Genomic DNA, 15,978 nt, shown 5'->3' with positions numbered 1-15,978 from the left:
AGGTCCTAGAACATAAGCCCAGAATACAGGTTAATGCATCCATTCAATACTCTTATCTTCAGAGATAAATAAGACTCAATTCCCTGTAAAAGCTTATCCTATATAATAAAAGGCTAATATGCAAGTAGACTGAACGGTGGAACAACTGGAACAACCCATCGCTATGACATGTGCTGACCATCAGGGGGCATATGTGGAACATGGCGAGTGTTGGGTGTGGTGGGATGGTAAAGCAGGTGAACAGGGGTGCCAGACCAAGGCAGGGCACCAGTCGCTGTCATCAGGGCAAGTCTCTGGTGGTTACAGAAAATTCTTTGCTCCTGTGTGCCATGGTCCTGTCCACTGCTTGCATCCATTGCCAGTGACAGCCCTGCTCGCACTTGCAGCTGGCACCAGAGCCACCACTAGCACTTGCTGCCAGTGCCCTATGTCAATCCTGATCGCTCAATGCCATTAGCAGATGCGAGTAATGGCTGCCGGCTCTGATCACCCACAAGGACTTCACCTCCCCCTGTTCCTGAGGGGTGATTGGGGCAGCAGCCGCTGCTTGTGCCACTGATGGCACTAGCCCCAATCACTCCGCACCATCAGTGGGTGTGAGTGGGCCCAGCACCATCAGCATGTGGGAGCGGAGGGAGTGGGGCTGACAGAGGACCAGGGGTCATGGCGGGAAGGGCCGAGACCTGCCCTGTGCCTACCGCAGCCTCTTGGCCCACAGTTCTTTTCAAGGTGCACAAATTCGTGCACTGGGCCCCTAGTCTATAATGATAAAAGTGTAATATGCTAATTAGACTGGACGTCCTTTTAGACAAAGCCAGGGCTGCAAGAGCCAAGGCAAGCCGCCAAGGCTGCCAGGGCCAAGCCCCTTGCACAAAATTCGTGCATCGGGCCTCTAGTAGTCTAATAATAGGGGAGACAAATGCTTATAGTCTAATAAAAGGGGAACAAATAATTTATAATGTAGTATGATAAGTGTAACAATTCAAATATGTGCAAGGTGCAGTGATAACTCAGAGGAGGGAATGATCTGCCTTGTCTAGAGTGGGGAGTGATGGTCAGTATGTATTATTGAAGGACTGAGCTAACAAGGAATTTAACTAGCAGACAAGGCAAGAGAGAATACAAATGTACAAAAGCATATACTGCATATTTTACTTATGGTACAAAAAATAGCTTATTATTCATGCATAAAGTACATGGAAGAAAATGAAACTGAAGAGACAGGCAAGTGTCAGTTCGTAAAGAATTTGGAGTTGTGCTTGAGGCAGTGAGAAGGCACTGAGGTGTTTGAAAAGGGTCAGGGTTGCCCTGCTCGTGTGGCTCAGTGGTTGAGTGTTGACCTATGAACCAAGAGGTCATGGCTTGATTCCTGGTTGGGACACATGCCGGGTTATATAAATTAAAAAAGGAGTCAAAGAATAAAATGATCCCTTATGCTCTGGATATGTTATTTCTACTTACCCCCTGAGTTATTATTGAGACAGTAATTCTCAATACCATCCGTTACACTCACCCTCCCTTTTATATATAAAAAAATTCTAGATGCTCCATTTACTATCCTAGAGGTACTGTGATGGGCTGCATAATGGTTCCCTCTCTCCTCCCCACCCCACCCCCGCCCCAAATACATCCATATCCTAATCCTTAGAACCTGCGAATGTTAATTTAAATAGCAAAAAAGGACTTTGCAGGTATAATTAACTTAAGAATATTGAGATGGTGGACTCCAAATGTGTCAAGGAGGGAGACCACAGACAGAGGAGAAGAAGGCATTGTGACCACAGAGGCAGAGATGTGGCCATAGATCCAGGCAGGCTAGCAATCACCGGGACCTGGAAAAGGCAAGGAATGGGTTCTCCCTGGACCCTCTGAAAGACCGTGGCCCTGTTGGCACCTTGATTTTGACCCACTGAAATCGGGCCTACAGAACGGTTAATTTAAAAAATATATATATTTTATTGATTTTTTCACAGAGAGGAAGGGAGAGGGATAGATACAGTTAGAAACATCGATGAGAGAGAATCATCGACCAGCTGTACAAGCCCTTGACCGGAATCGAACCTGGGACCCTTCAGTCCACAGACCAACGCTCTGTCCACTGAGCCAAACCCGTTTCGGCCAGAACTGTTAATAAATTTCTGTTGTTTTAGGCCACCAAGTTTGTGACAATATGTTCCAGCTGTCCTGGGAAACTAAATACTACTTATACATAAATAATATTGTTCAGTAGAATAAAGGAGACCCAAAACCAAAGTAAATGCTGTTGGTTATATGATTTTCCTAAATGGTGAACAATTTTTGACAAAGTTCCAAACAAAACAAAATATACATTTACATGGTAGTTACATTCCTTGAAAGGAATAATAGTGTATATTTAAACAACCATTGTTTTCTTAGCATCTATCAAACCATGCTTGACACACAGAGGGTATTTAATAAAAGCTGGTTGCATGGGCTATGAATGGATGGATATATTATAGCTACAGAGAGATTCTGTTTTAAAAGTTCCAAAATAAATAAAAGTTCCAAAATCAACACACAAGGCAAAAATTATGTATAGTCAAAATTACCTTTGAAAATTTCTTATATAGGCCCTGGCTGGTTGTTCAGTGGTTAGAACTTTGGCCTGAGGACCAAAGGGTCACAAGTTCGATTCCTGGTCAAGGGCATATACCTTGGTTGCAGGTTCCACAGCCCCAGTAAGAGCTGGTGCAGAAAGCAACCAGTTGATCTGTCTCTCTCACATTGATGTTTCTCTCGCTCTCTTTCCCCCTCCTACTTTCCCTTCTACTCTCTTTAGAAATCAATGGAAAATATATCCTCGGCTGAGGATTAAAATTTTTTTTTCCCTTGTATAGTTTATAAAATAGTGTTCAACATTTACATGACCTGATGGATGTCACTAACATACCATTTCTCAATGAAGCTGAGAGACTTTTTTGTCAAGCCTTGATCTGGGCACCATAAAAAGGATATGGATTGCTCCATGGTCATGATGAATCTCCTTCAGTCCTGCAAGATGCTCTCACTGAGAGGAACTGATCAAAAGAGTATAGAATCCTTTTTAAAAAAATATATATTTTATTGATTTTTCACAGAGAGGAAGAGAAAGGGATAGAGTTAGAAACTTCAATGAGAATCATCAACCAGCTGCCTCTTGCACACCCCCTATTGGACTAGAAAGGAAGGGTGAGTGTGAATCTCTATAGGTTAAACATATTTTTTAAATTAACCTGCTATTTTATTTTAATTAAAAGTAATCTCTAGTCACACACGTGTGCATGAATGTGTATGTGCGTGCACTTGTGCAGGAGGGTGTGGAGCATTTCCCATCTGTTCTCTCACTTTTAGTCTCATTTCCCAGAGCTAGCAACATATAAAGTTTTTGTTTTTAATTCTTTCGGTGTTATCTTCCTAAGTCTAAAAAATATTCTTCTATTTTTGTTTATTGATTTAACAGATGATCTGTTGACACTTCATTACTAAAGGTCAGGATTTAGCTTGGGTATACTAATTCTCCTTTCCCCTTCCTAATTTTCATTCGTCTGTATTTAATTTCACTGATTATTTTGTAATTCTAAATAATGCAACTAAACCTTTATTTTTCTTCCATGTTCTTGAGATAGTACCTCTCAACACTCTGCTATATGTGGTTATCAGTGCTCGATCATTTCTCTCACCTGTATTCCTATTTTCCACAATATTTCTGCTGTACTCTTATACTGACAAGGTCACTGTTATGTAATCTTATGTTAGTTGTTCTTGCTTTATCTATAAGTTGAGTCTGAAAGTTGAAAACTAATGAATAGTATTTATAGGATATGATTATATAAATATTGTTCACTTTAGAGCCAAGCAGTAGATTGGGATTCCAGAACTCCTTATGTAGGAGACATCATGGCCTCTGTGCCATTTGAAAGGAGAATATTCCCAGTAGTCCAGTGTTCTTTTTCTTTTTTCTACATTGAGTTCTCTAAAATATGTCACATTTAGTTGATAAACTGACATTTAAGTACCTATTAAGAAAGATGAAAAGTGGCAATATAATTGTATAATAGACATTCAATAAATGAATGACCTGCATGAACTCTTGGGGAGAAAAAAGGTGAGAGGAAAATGATGGAAAACACAAGAAAGAAAATAATTTCGAAAAAATAAGAGTGCATTCCAAATGGCCAACTTTCTGAGAGTTGAACTGTATTTGAATAACTCATGCCCCTCAATCCAGATCCAAAGATAATATTGCTGCTTGCTGAAGCTTGGGCTTTGTACTGTAACCACAGTTTATTAATTGTACTGTTTCATTGAGGGGAAAATGCAAAGCAGACAGAACACTGGAATAACTAGCTGGAAATATTCCACTACTTCATGGGAAGCAGCTTTCCAAACGATTCCTGTGGAGGCCAAAGTCTTGGTCTAGCCAAAATAGCACTAAAGTGTACCTTGATGGTACATTACAGAAGAAATTTCCCCCCAATTTACTTCATTAGGATTTACAGCCTTTCTGCCGCCTCAAAAGCATAACATTGATTTCTTAAGTATAAAAAAAATTATTTCCTAAAATAGATCGCTATGACTGCTTTCAGTAATTTATTTAAGGGGAATCGTGCCAAGTATTGCTTATATGAATTCCTGTAAAAGACTGAATTCATTTCATAATTTTCATAATTAATGTTATTCCTATTCTGTAGGAATATACTATTAATGCGATTGGTCCTCACCACATCTTATTCTGATATCTCTCAAAACATCTTTCACTTTAAGAATTGAAAACATTGATCATGTGAAGGAGCAGCAAAAGTTATCCTTTATTAGTAGTTAAATTGATCCTTAAATTACTAAACACCAGAGAATCTAAAAACTGCAGCTTAAATAAGCCCTATCGGATATTTGATGGAGGAAACAGAACTGTTCAAGTGATACTGTTTTTTAAAAGTAAAGTTTTACCACTCCGTTATACTCATTATATAATATTTGAATCCCCCCCCCAAAAAAAAAGGATGACAAAGACTACACACTTGTTTGTTTATAATTTATAACACTCTTTTTGTGTTTTGCTTTATAAATCATATTTGAATCCTATTTCTTTACTTTATATTGACATTTTTATGTTATTATAAACATAGTTTTTAATAACTACATATTAATCAGATATACCTATCATAATTTACTTAACTACCTTACCGTTGTTTAGTACTTACGTAGTTTTTTATTGTCAATATAATAATGCATGATGAGCATCTTTGCATGTAATGATCTCTCTGGCTTTTGTTTTGTTTCCTCAGATGCAAGCTCCTAGTGGTCAAATGTTATAAATATTTTAAAGGCTCCTTGTTCAAATTGAAGTCCAAACGTCAGTACCAATTTATACTGTTTATTCAGCATCTTGAGTGTCCAAATGACAGAATTTTAAAAGTATTTCACTGGTGTTGATTTGATTTATACTGGTATGTTGAGATGATTCAGAAAACCATGAAAAAGTTAATATGTAGAAATAAAGCATTTGATTGATTGTACATATTTTAGTTCAGCCTCAATGTTAAACCAGAAGCCATTGTTCATATTCATGATGTCTCAGATGTGGAAAAGGGCTTCTGATTTTTGCAACGTAGAATATGATGCCAGTGACAGAACTAAATGACTAGCCAGACATGCTGACTTGAAAGATAGAGTTAGGATTTAATCATTGTTCTCACTCTCCACTTTCTAGTCTCAGCCCTTTTCACTGTAAATTTGGGAGTGTGCTGCATTTAGAGATATTTCCATAAAACTAGAAAATAAGAGAAATTTGAGATTGCTAAAATGTATGCCACTATTGTCAGAAGTTGCAGTTACAGCTGTCTTATTATGCTACTGTTTTGATGATATTTTCTGCAATAATAAAGGTTGTGTTCTAATTAAAAAATTAAGAATAAACTAATTTGCTTAATTTTTGATAGCTGAAATACAAGTTCTTTTGGAAATTTTTAATATGATTTTTGCTTTTGGGAACGTTATTTGCTTTTTATGTTTATTAAATATGTCATCTATACTTGTTTATGCTGTTTAAAAATAAACCCTAGTTAAACTTTTTGATGAGTATTAGCTTTTAAAAAAAATATGTTTTTATTGCTTTCAGAGAGAGAGAAAGGGAGAGAGAGAGACAAAGACATCCATGAGAGAGAAACATTCCGTGCCTCCTGCTGGGTATCCAGCCTGCAACTGACCGGGAATCGAACCCAGGACCTCCTCATGCCTGGGTCAGTGCTCAACTACTGAGCAACAGGCTGGGCACAGTGAGTGTTATGATAACATATTCACCAGCTGAGAAACTGATGCAAAATAGGTCATCTTAAAAGCAAGTTATTTGAACAAGACAGAAATAGACTCATAGATACAAATAACAGATTGGTGGTTGCCAGAGAAATGGAGAATAGTAGGAGGGTAAAACAGGTGAAGGGGAGAATAAGAGGGAGAAACTTCAGTTATAAAATAAATAAGTTATGGGGATGTAACATACAGCATGAGAAATGTGGACAATAATATTTAATAACATTATATGGTGATAGATGGTAACTAGACATACTTTAGTGATTATTTTGTAATGTACAAAAATAGTGAATCACTGCACTATATGCCTGAAACTAATATAATAGTGGATGTCAACAATAATTCAATAAAAATAAATTGCATTAAATATAAAAATAAAACTAAGTTATTTGATATTACACTGAAAATTCTTCTTGCTTAAAATTCTTGGAAAGTTTTTCTTTAGAAAGACTGTATTTAATCTATGTGTATAAAAGCGTAAGTGATAGTCACAACCGAAACAACTAAACAGACAACCCAACAGGCTACTTGGGGCAATCAGGCCAGCAGGGGGGTTAGTGAGGGATAACCAAACGACTGAGCAGCGGGCTGTGTGGGGTGATCAGGTCAGCAGGGGGGGGGGGGGGGGGCGCGGAGAGCAGTGAGGGGTGACCAAATGACCGAACAGTGGGCTGCGTGGGGTGACCAGGCCAGCAGGGAGGGAAGTTAGGGGTGTCCAGGCTAGTGGGGGGGGGGAGGGCCAATGAGGGGTGACTAGGCCAGCAGATGGGGGCAGTGAGGGGCACAAGGCTGGCAGGGGAGACTGTTGGGGGCAACCAAGCTGGCAGGGGGTAGGGGACCAGTAAGGGGTGACCAGGCTGGCAGGGGTGGAGTTAGGGGCGACCAGGCCAGTGGGAGGGCAGATGGGGCAACCACGCTGGTGGGGAGGGGACAGTTGGGGGTGACAAGGCCATGGGGGGGGGGCAGTTAGTGGTGATCAGGCAGGCAGGCAGGTGAGCAGTTAAGAGCCAGTGGTCTTGGATTGTGAGTTTAGTGGGATTGGGCCTAAACTGGCAGTCAAATATCCCCCCGAGAGGTCCCAGATTGGAGAGGGTGCAGGCTGGGATGAGGGCCCCATGCACGAATTTTGTGCACCAGGCCTCTAGTTATAATACAAAAGAGGGATGTTACCCTGGCTAGGTGGTGCAATTTGTCGGAGAGTCTTTTGGTATACACCAAAAGGTTGTGGGTTCGATTCCCTGTCAGGGCATGTATGGAAGGAAACAGATTAATGTTTTTCTCTCACATCAATCTCTCTCTCTCTCTCTCCATCCTCCTTCACCACTTCCTCTCTTTAAAAAAAACAAACAATAAAACATCCTTAGGTGAGGATTTTTAAAAAAGGATGTAAAAAACAAACAATGATGTTTCTTTAATCTCATTGCTTGTAGCGACAGATCAGTGACCTGCTGGAGACTTGGGTCACATACACATATTATATAATAAAACTAGAGGCCCAGTGCATGACATTTATACACTCGGGGATGGAGGGGACCCCTCAGCCCGGCCTGCACCCTCTCACAGTCCAGGAACCCTCAGGGGATGTTTGACTGATGGCTTAGGCCCACAGAGAGAGTGCCTAAGCTGCCAGTTGGACATCCTTAGCATTGCTGTGGAGTCTGGAGAGGCTCCCGCCACTGCCACTGCACTCCCCAATCATGAGCCCAGCTCCTGGCTGAGCAGCATTCCCCCTGTCGGAGCTCACTGACCACCAGGGAACAGCTCCTGCACTGAACATCTGCCCCCTGGTGGTAAGTGCGTGTCACAGAGACCTTTCATTCCACTGTTCAGTCAATTTGCATATTAGCCTTTTATTATATAATATTACCTTCCCAGTGCCAAATTAGATAGAAGCTAACATTTAGAAATGTTCTGATTTTATAAATGAATACCAAAGTTTTAGAATCCTATATAATAAAAGGCTAATATGAAAATAGACCGAATGGTGGAACAACAGAGCAACCCAACAACAGAACAACCAGTTGCTATGACATGCACTGACCACCAGAGGGCATGTGCAGAACATGGCGGGCATTGGTCGTGGCAGGATGTTGGAGCAGGTGAGTGGGGGTGCCAGACCAAGGCGGGGTGACAGTCACTGTCATCAGGGCGAGTCTCTGGTGGTTACTGAAAATTCTTTGCTCCCATGCATTGCAGTCCCACCTGGTGCTGTGTTTGGAAAAAAAGAATATCAGCATTTTTCCATAGGAGGAAAAAATTTCAGTTCTTAGTTTTGTAATTCTGCTCCTTATACTATCTTTGTATTTTTGGATTCTTTTTTTCTTTTTGCTTTTCCAGTTGGGTGTTTTTTGCTTCTTTGTATTTCAAATTTTTGACTTGATTCTTGCAATCTTCTAGTCTGCTGTTAGATCTCTGTATATTATTTTTCTATTTCAGTCAGTGTATGTTTAATTTCTATTTGTTCCTTTTTCATATCCTTGAGGGTTTTACTAAATTTATCGGCCTTTTCTAGAAAGTTCTTGAAAAACCTTATAACCGTGATTTTGAACTCTATATTCAGTCATTTGCTTTCCTCCTTTTCTTTCATTTGTGACCTGTTTCTTTGTCTCCGCAGTTTGGCTGCTTCTCTGAGTTGATAGAGTGGCTTTGTGTGCGAGGTGTCCTATAGGGAGAAGTGGCTCAGCCTCCCCAGTTACCTGACGTGTACGTTCTTGATGCACCCCTTTGTGGGCTCTGTGCACAGTCTTGTTGAAGTTAAGCCTTAATTGGTATCACTGGGAGGAATTAATCTCCAGGCCAATTGGCTGTGAGGATCAGCTGTGTCTACAATGGGAGAACTTCTGTGTTGGAGGCACCCTTATGAGGCAAGACTTGCTTCAGTGGGGCTTTGGTGCTCACTGAGTCTGCCCCCTGAGTGTGTCCCTTATGGATCTGAAGAGTTGTAATTTGGATGGTCCCACTCTGACCCTGGGTACACTGGCTCTTGGATTTTCAAGGAGGTGCTACTTTAGCCTCTGCCTGAGGCCACCCAGAAGCAGCTAATGAAAGATCTGCAGATTCCTCTTCTTTGTTTGGGTTTTGGAGGTGCCCAGATGAGGCCCAGCTGTGAAGCAATGCAGGCTGCTGTGTGGCCTTGGGCCTTCTTTTGGATGTTCTGGGTCTCACTGACTCAGCTGCAGTTTGTTAGGTAAGTTTAGAATTCAAGGGACCAGGCTAATCATAAGCAAAAGCCTCTGTGCTCAGCTTGGATGGGGTGAAGTCTGAGGGCCGAGCAAGCAGCAATGTTTTCATGGGATGGGATCTCAGGGAAAAGTAAACAGCAATGGCTTCCCATCAGCCCTGCCCTAAGAGGCCCTGGGTCTCAGTGTCCCACAGTAATCGCTGCAAGCACCTCTGAGAGAAAGCTGCCCTCGAGTTTCACCCGCTGCCAGACAGTCCAATTTCTCCCCATGTGAGTCTGGGTCCCAGAGTCTTGCCCGGAACTGGAGTTTGAGCAGTTGGGATCTTTTGTCTCCCTACCGATTGGGAAAGCCAGTTGCGCACTCAGTTGCCAATCCTCTCTGTGCACGTGCCTCTGTACCTCTGCCTTCCACAGCCCTATGAGTCTCAGTGTGCTTTTCTTTTTCCTTCTAGTTGTAGAATTTCCACTCAGCCAGCCTTCCTGTGGTTCTGGATGATATATGTTTTGTCTTTTAGTTGTAGTTTTGAAATTGTTGTGTGAGGCAGCAGTTCAGGTGTTTACCTATTCTGCCATTTTGTTTTCCAACTGTATGCAGATTTTTTCAATAACTATGTTGGAAAATTTTTGGAGATTTTTCTTACTACTGTGAAGCAATTGTGTCAGTTAGGGTAGGCTACCATAAAGCAATCATATTGCTGGTGCTTTATTATCATTGCAGGAACTTATATCTGTAAATTAATAGGAATTTCTTTTTCACACTATCTTTTCATTTTTGGTACCTAGAGTTATTAATACATTAACATCTACAGTGTTTTGCATCATATAAGACAGTATTGATGTAGATACTGACAGATGATGTATCTTATAAACAGATGATTTGAACTTACAATATCAATATAGTACTATAAATATATTTATTTTTCCTTATGATTTTCTTAATAATACTTTTTCTCTATTGTAAGAACACAATATATAATACATACACAGTATGTAATACATTTACAAAGTGGACTTTCTTTACCGGTAAGATTTATGGTCAACAGTAGGCTATTAGCAGTTAAGTTATTGGGGAGTCAAAAGTTATACACAGATTTTTGACTGCCTGGGAGTTGGCGCCCTTAACCATGGTGTTGTTCAAGAGCTAACTGTATAGTACTTAAAATCAACTCCTGTATAATTATTACTGAAGTCTTTCCTTGTTAAAGCATGAAGCTTCCTATCAAATCAACTTATATATCTCCAATTCAAAACTAATTTGTCTTTGCCTGTTATGTTTGGTAGGATGTATATATATGTATCATCCGAAAAGTTTGTAAATTTTTTGATCAACCCTGATAATAAAGTTAAAAATCTTAAATCTATACATGGCAAGAAAAGTTAGTATTTTTGTTCTTAATTATTAAAACTTTTTTTTCCAGCATTTCACTGTTCTCTTTTAGATCACATAGTCATAACATCTAAAGGCCATAGATGGTATTTAAATCCTTATGTTTACATACCTAGAAGTCTTGCTTATGAAATAATAGATTTTTTTTGTTTGTTAATTTAGTGGCAATTTAAAGAAAATCCATACATAGTTTGAGGTGATATATAAAAACTTGCTTTAAGTATTGATGAGCCATATCTCTGTTTCAGTAGGAGATGTGTGTTCCTATACCAGCCTTGGGATTTGCTAGTGTGCTTCTTTTTTAGTGTAATAAGTTTGAGATTAAGCACTTGTCCACACTGTGGGATTATACAAATGTTTTTACTTTTCTTATTTTTACCATTGGTGTCACTAGTTAGTGCATGAAGCTATATGGGTTGAGGAAAAATGTAGTGCTTTTATGAACCATTGAATTTTCATCTGTGTCCTCATTTTTTGGACATATGAAATGGGAATGTAATTTTATACTCTTTTATGATGAAAAAAGAAAATGTATGCCCTACTAATTGTGGGATAAGTAAGGGTATTTTTTCTGTCATGAACACAGTGTCATTATCCTAGGTAGCTGGAAAAGTAAATGTTTTTGAAAGTATGATACAACTTTTCATACTTTAACTTTATTTACATATGCAGTTTTCAGAAACTTGCCAACAAAAACTTACATTTGGAGAGTGTGGTAGGCAAGTACTGTTTAGTGAGAAATGAGGTTTGTTCTTGAGTAATTATTCCATATGGATTAATGCAGCCTGGGTGGTGGTTAGAGAACCTTGGGGTTTGTTAAGCTCTATTTCTTCTAAGAGGACTCTTCTATCCTTGCAGACCACAAGTCTTCAAAAGTGTCCCAAAAGTGGTTATTTCTACTTTCTTCCCTTTAAGACTTGGCACACAAAGAGTTTTGTGTAAAAATGAAAAGTACAATTTCTCTTAACAGCTGTGACATCTTATGAAGATCTTGGACTCTTTGCATTTGGATTATGTGGAAAGGTAATTTTTTTTTTCCTTCTTGCTATTTCCAAAATTCAGAGAGGCATATTTTCCTTCACTTTCCAGTTAAAAAAGACAAGTATATATTAGGAGAAGACATTAGAGAAATAAAAGGAAATTAAAGTAAAGACAAAATGATGGGAACAGGAAGTGAAAGAGAAGAAATCTCTATATGCCCTTCCTAAAAATGCATCAATAAACTTAATTTAACACTTAAATATTTTAGTACTTTTCACCCTAATGAAGGAGAGCAATGACTTGGATAATTTTAAAATAGTAGCAGTGGTCTATTTTAGGTTTTCCGTATTAATTTTTATTATATTCTCTGAGTATATACCCATAAAGACAGGAGAAGAAGCATAGGATTAAAATGATACGATGACTAGCCCTAGCCAGTTTGGCTCAATGGATAGAGTGTCAACCTGTGGAATGAAGGATCCTGTGCTCGATTCTGGTCAAGGGCACATGCCCGGGTTGCAGGCTCGATCCCCAGTAGGGGAGTGCAGGAGGCAGTGGTCAATGATTCTCATCATTGAGGTTTCTATCTTTCTCTCCCTCTCCTTTCCTCTCTAAAATCAATAAAATATATATTTTTAAAAATTATATCATGACTGTATACAAAACAGCTAATTAGAAGATCATATTATTTAAGAGCTTATCAATGCTGAAAGATTTTGTAGCTATCTCATTTATAGGTGAGGAAATAAATGCCCAGAGAAATAGAGGGGCCTATTTGTCCCCAGTCACTTAAAGGACTCTAGACTAACTGCTTTTTCCTCCTCAGAATAAGAGAACTAACAGCAATATTTGTTGGGCATTAATTTGTGATAGATATACTAAACTAATTTAATAGGTAGGGGAAACACTGTCTTCCATAGGTGATCAGAAGGTAAATATTGTTAGTGCCGTAGTACTTTTTTTTTTTTTTTTTTTTAATTTCTCAAGAGCTAACATACTTCTAAAACCTATTTTCATGTTGGTTCCAAATAGGCCTTTTTATTTTTAGTTGTAAATCTTTTTTTTTTATGGTTTTGTATGTTTATTTTGTTTTTAATCTAAAAGAATACTATATATTTTTAGATGGCTGAACTAATTTATAAGAAGCAAGTCTAGAAGGAAAAAGATTTATGTAATAGGGAGAACACCTATATTTATATTCATATTTACTTGGTTGTTAAAGTGTTAAAGGAATAAAGTACAAAAGTGCAAAATGGAGAATACAATAATTACTTAGTACTCGAGGATAAAGGGTTTTGTTAATACTCTAGTAACAGTTTCTCTTTCCTAAAGGTCAGAATGTTTGCTAGAATCATGATCAGTTTCCTGCATTCAGTTTAACCAAGGAAGAAGAAAAGGTTATAAGAAAACTCCAATAAATTGAATAAGTTCTATAACATGACTCTAAGTATCATCAGTGTTATTTCCCAATGAAGAACATGGATTGTTGAGTCCCTTTCCCAGAACTCTAGAATATTTGCATTATTTTAATGTTTGCATCTGGTATGAAGTAGGCAGGTATACAGATAGAGGGCACTCCAAATAAGGAGTTGTTTGTCTGCCTTTTAATATTTCCTCTTCATTTTCACAATTGGGTTGAAACTTTCCTGTTACCTTCTTTCCAGATATAATATGGATAGTGATATTATATATGATAGGATAACATTGTTCTGAGAATTAAAGAATATTTTTGAAATGTTTTTTTGAAATTTTTAAGGAAGATATTTTGAATTGTCTCTAAATTGATTTATTTATTAATCAAACAAATGTTTTGAGCAAATGCCGTATGTCATGCACTGTGGTGGACAAGAAGATAGATAGATAGCCTTTGTAGATCTTAAATGCTAAAAAAAAAGAAGAAGAAGAAAACAACAGAAAAAATAATCACCAATAAGTTGATATTACTTTTTGCACAATATTAATAGAAAAGAAATTCCATCCTACCTAATAAAAGAGTAATATGCAAATTAACCATCACTCAACTCACAAGCCATGCCCAATAGCCACGCCCAATAGCCACGCCCAATAGCCAATCAGAGTGAGTATGCAAATAAACACAATCAAGATGGCTACAGCCACAGAGAGCAGGAAGGAGGCATTTCCCCAGCAATGGAAGAAGCCAAGCTTTCCACCTGCCCTTGCTGGCCTAAGCCTCCACTCAAGGCTACAAAGTTTCAGTTATAGAAGGTAAATCCAAACAGAAACAGGTGCCGCCACAGAGGGAACAGGAAGCTTGGCTCCAATCCAGGCAACAAAGTTTTAATTATAGAAACTAAATATATTACAGATACCAGGGCCTCCGCTTGGGTCACTGGGGGGCATAGCTGGCTTGCAAACCACCACAGGCCCCTTGCTCAGGCCTCCGCACGGCCCAAGGGAACCCCCACCCTGATTCAGGACACGCTTCAGGGCAAACCAGCTGGCCCCCACCCATGCACCAGGCCTCTATCCTATCTAATAAAAGAGTAATATGCAGACTGACCATCACTCCAACACACAATATGGCTGCCCCCCTGTGGTCAAAGATCCTGCCCCTATGTGGACACAAGATGGCCACCACAAGATGGCCAGCAGGGGAGGGCAGTTGGAAGGGACTAGGCCTGCAAGAGAGGGCAGTTGAAGGCGATCAACCCTGCAGGGGAGGGCAGTTAGGTGTGACCAGGCCGGCATAGGAGGGAAGGTGGGGGCAAACAGGCTGGCAGGAGAGCAGTTAGAAATCAATCAGGCTGGCATGGGAGTGGCTAGGGGTTGATCAGGTTGGCAGGCAGAAGCAGTTAGGGGCAATCAGGAAGGCAGGCAGGCGAGCAATTGGGAGCCAGCAGTCCTGGATTGTGAAAGGATTTTAAACGGACAGTCGGATATCCCTCAGGGAGTCCCAGATTGGAGAGGATGCAGGCTGGGCTGAGGGACTACCCCCCTTGCCCCCGTGCATGAATTTTGTGCACCGGGCCTCTAGTTATTATCTATGACTGAATGAAAGGTAGTGTTAAAAAATAGTTTTTTTCACAAATAACTTAATTTTGGAACTAATTTTTAAATGGGTTTATATGCAAAGTTTTTTTATTTTTATTTTCTGAAAAATGCGAGAAAGGCAATGACCACATCTTCAAAGACATGTCTCTAAATTTTCCTGTCATTAGTCCTGCTCTGCAGACTCCAAGGCCTCTAGGCCTCAGTAACTTAGATTGTTCCCAGGATAGGAACAGGCTGTGCCACTGATGGGATTCCTAGAAGGGTGATCTGTTTTCAATCGTGCAGGACTGCATGACCCTAGATAGATAGCCAGCTCCAAACATACATTGGGGGTGAGGTCCACCAAGATTTGTTTGAGCGATGGAAAGGCCCAAGTGGAGGCAGGATGTTTCTTCTGAGTACATCTGATTACCAAGAATGGATGAACTGCTGTCTTGAGTTTCCCAGGAGTCTCATCAATGATCACAAGCTAGCAGCCTACAGGTTGAACTTAGTCCTCAAGCATATTTTTGTTGTGTTGTTGTTCAGATCCTTTTTATTTTAACTGATTGCTAACTAAAAGTTACAAAATTTTAAAGAATTCAATTTTTTGACTTTTAGAAATAGGAAGATTTAGCTGCATTGGATCCACAGGCCCATATGCCAGCAACTAACCAGAGCTAAGTAGCAGCTGTCCATTTTGAGAGGGGAGTAGTTCACCAATTCTATATATTACTGATTTCAGAGGGGAAGGGAGAGAGAGAAAGACAGACAGAAACATCAAAGATCAGAGAGAAAAAAAAAAAAGATCAGAGAATCATTGATTCTCTTGTAAACCCCCCACTGGAGATCGAGCCTGCAACCCAGGCCGGACCAGAATCTCACCCTGGACCCTTCAGTCCACAGGCCAACATACTATATTCACTGTGTCAAACCAGCTAGGACAGATACTACAGACTTTATAGCCTCCTATTGTCTTACACTCAGCCCACTGCGTATTATTGAGTTTGACACGTTGCTAAATTTTCAGATGTGAGAATATATGGGCTCTAATGTTTTCTGCTCTAGATTATTATTCCCTGCGACAAGAGCTGTGGAAAGCCTTGATGTATGCCAGGATGATATATTC

The 15,978-nt window shown here is 39.6% G+C and overlaps 1 protein-coding gene across 4 annotated transcripts in view; it reads left to right on the top strand.

Annotated features, from left to right (window-relative positions):
* The window catches only part of SLC38A6 (solute carrier family 38 member 6), a 61,734-nt gene that overhangs the window by 5,726 nt on the left and 40,030 nt on the right, over positions 1 to 15,978 (top strand). For 3 of the 4 annotated variants that reach the window (XM_045579989.1, XM_036434799.2, XM_036434809.2), the window contains exon 4: positions 11,848 to 11,900. The exons of the other annotated variant lie outside the window; for it this stretch is intronic. In XM_045579989.1, the coding sequence (XP_045435945.1) occupies positions 11,848 to 11,900 (53 nt within the window). The remainder of the gene's footprint in view (positions 1 to 11,847; positions 11,901 to 15,978) is intronic. 4 annotated transcript variants of the gene reach the window in all.

This window comes from Pipistrellus kuhlii, unplaced genomic scaffold (assembly GCF_014108245.1).
Source record: "Pipistrellus kuhlii isolate mPipKuh1 unplaced genomic scaffold, mPipKuh1.p scaffold_m20_p_1, whole genome shotgun sequence".
Lineage (NCBI taxonomy): Eukaryota > Metazoa > Chordata > Mammalia > Chiroptera > Vespertilionidae > Pipistrellus > Pipistrellus kuhlii.
Note: the sequence above shows the minus strand (reverse complement) of the source record. Positions and strands in the feature narration are given on the sequence as shown.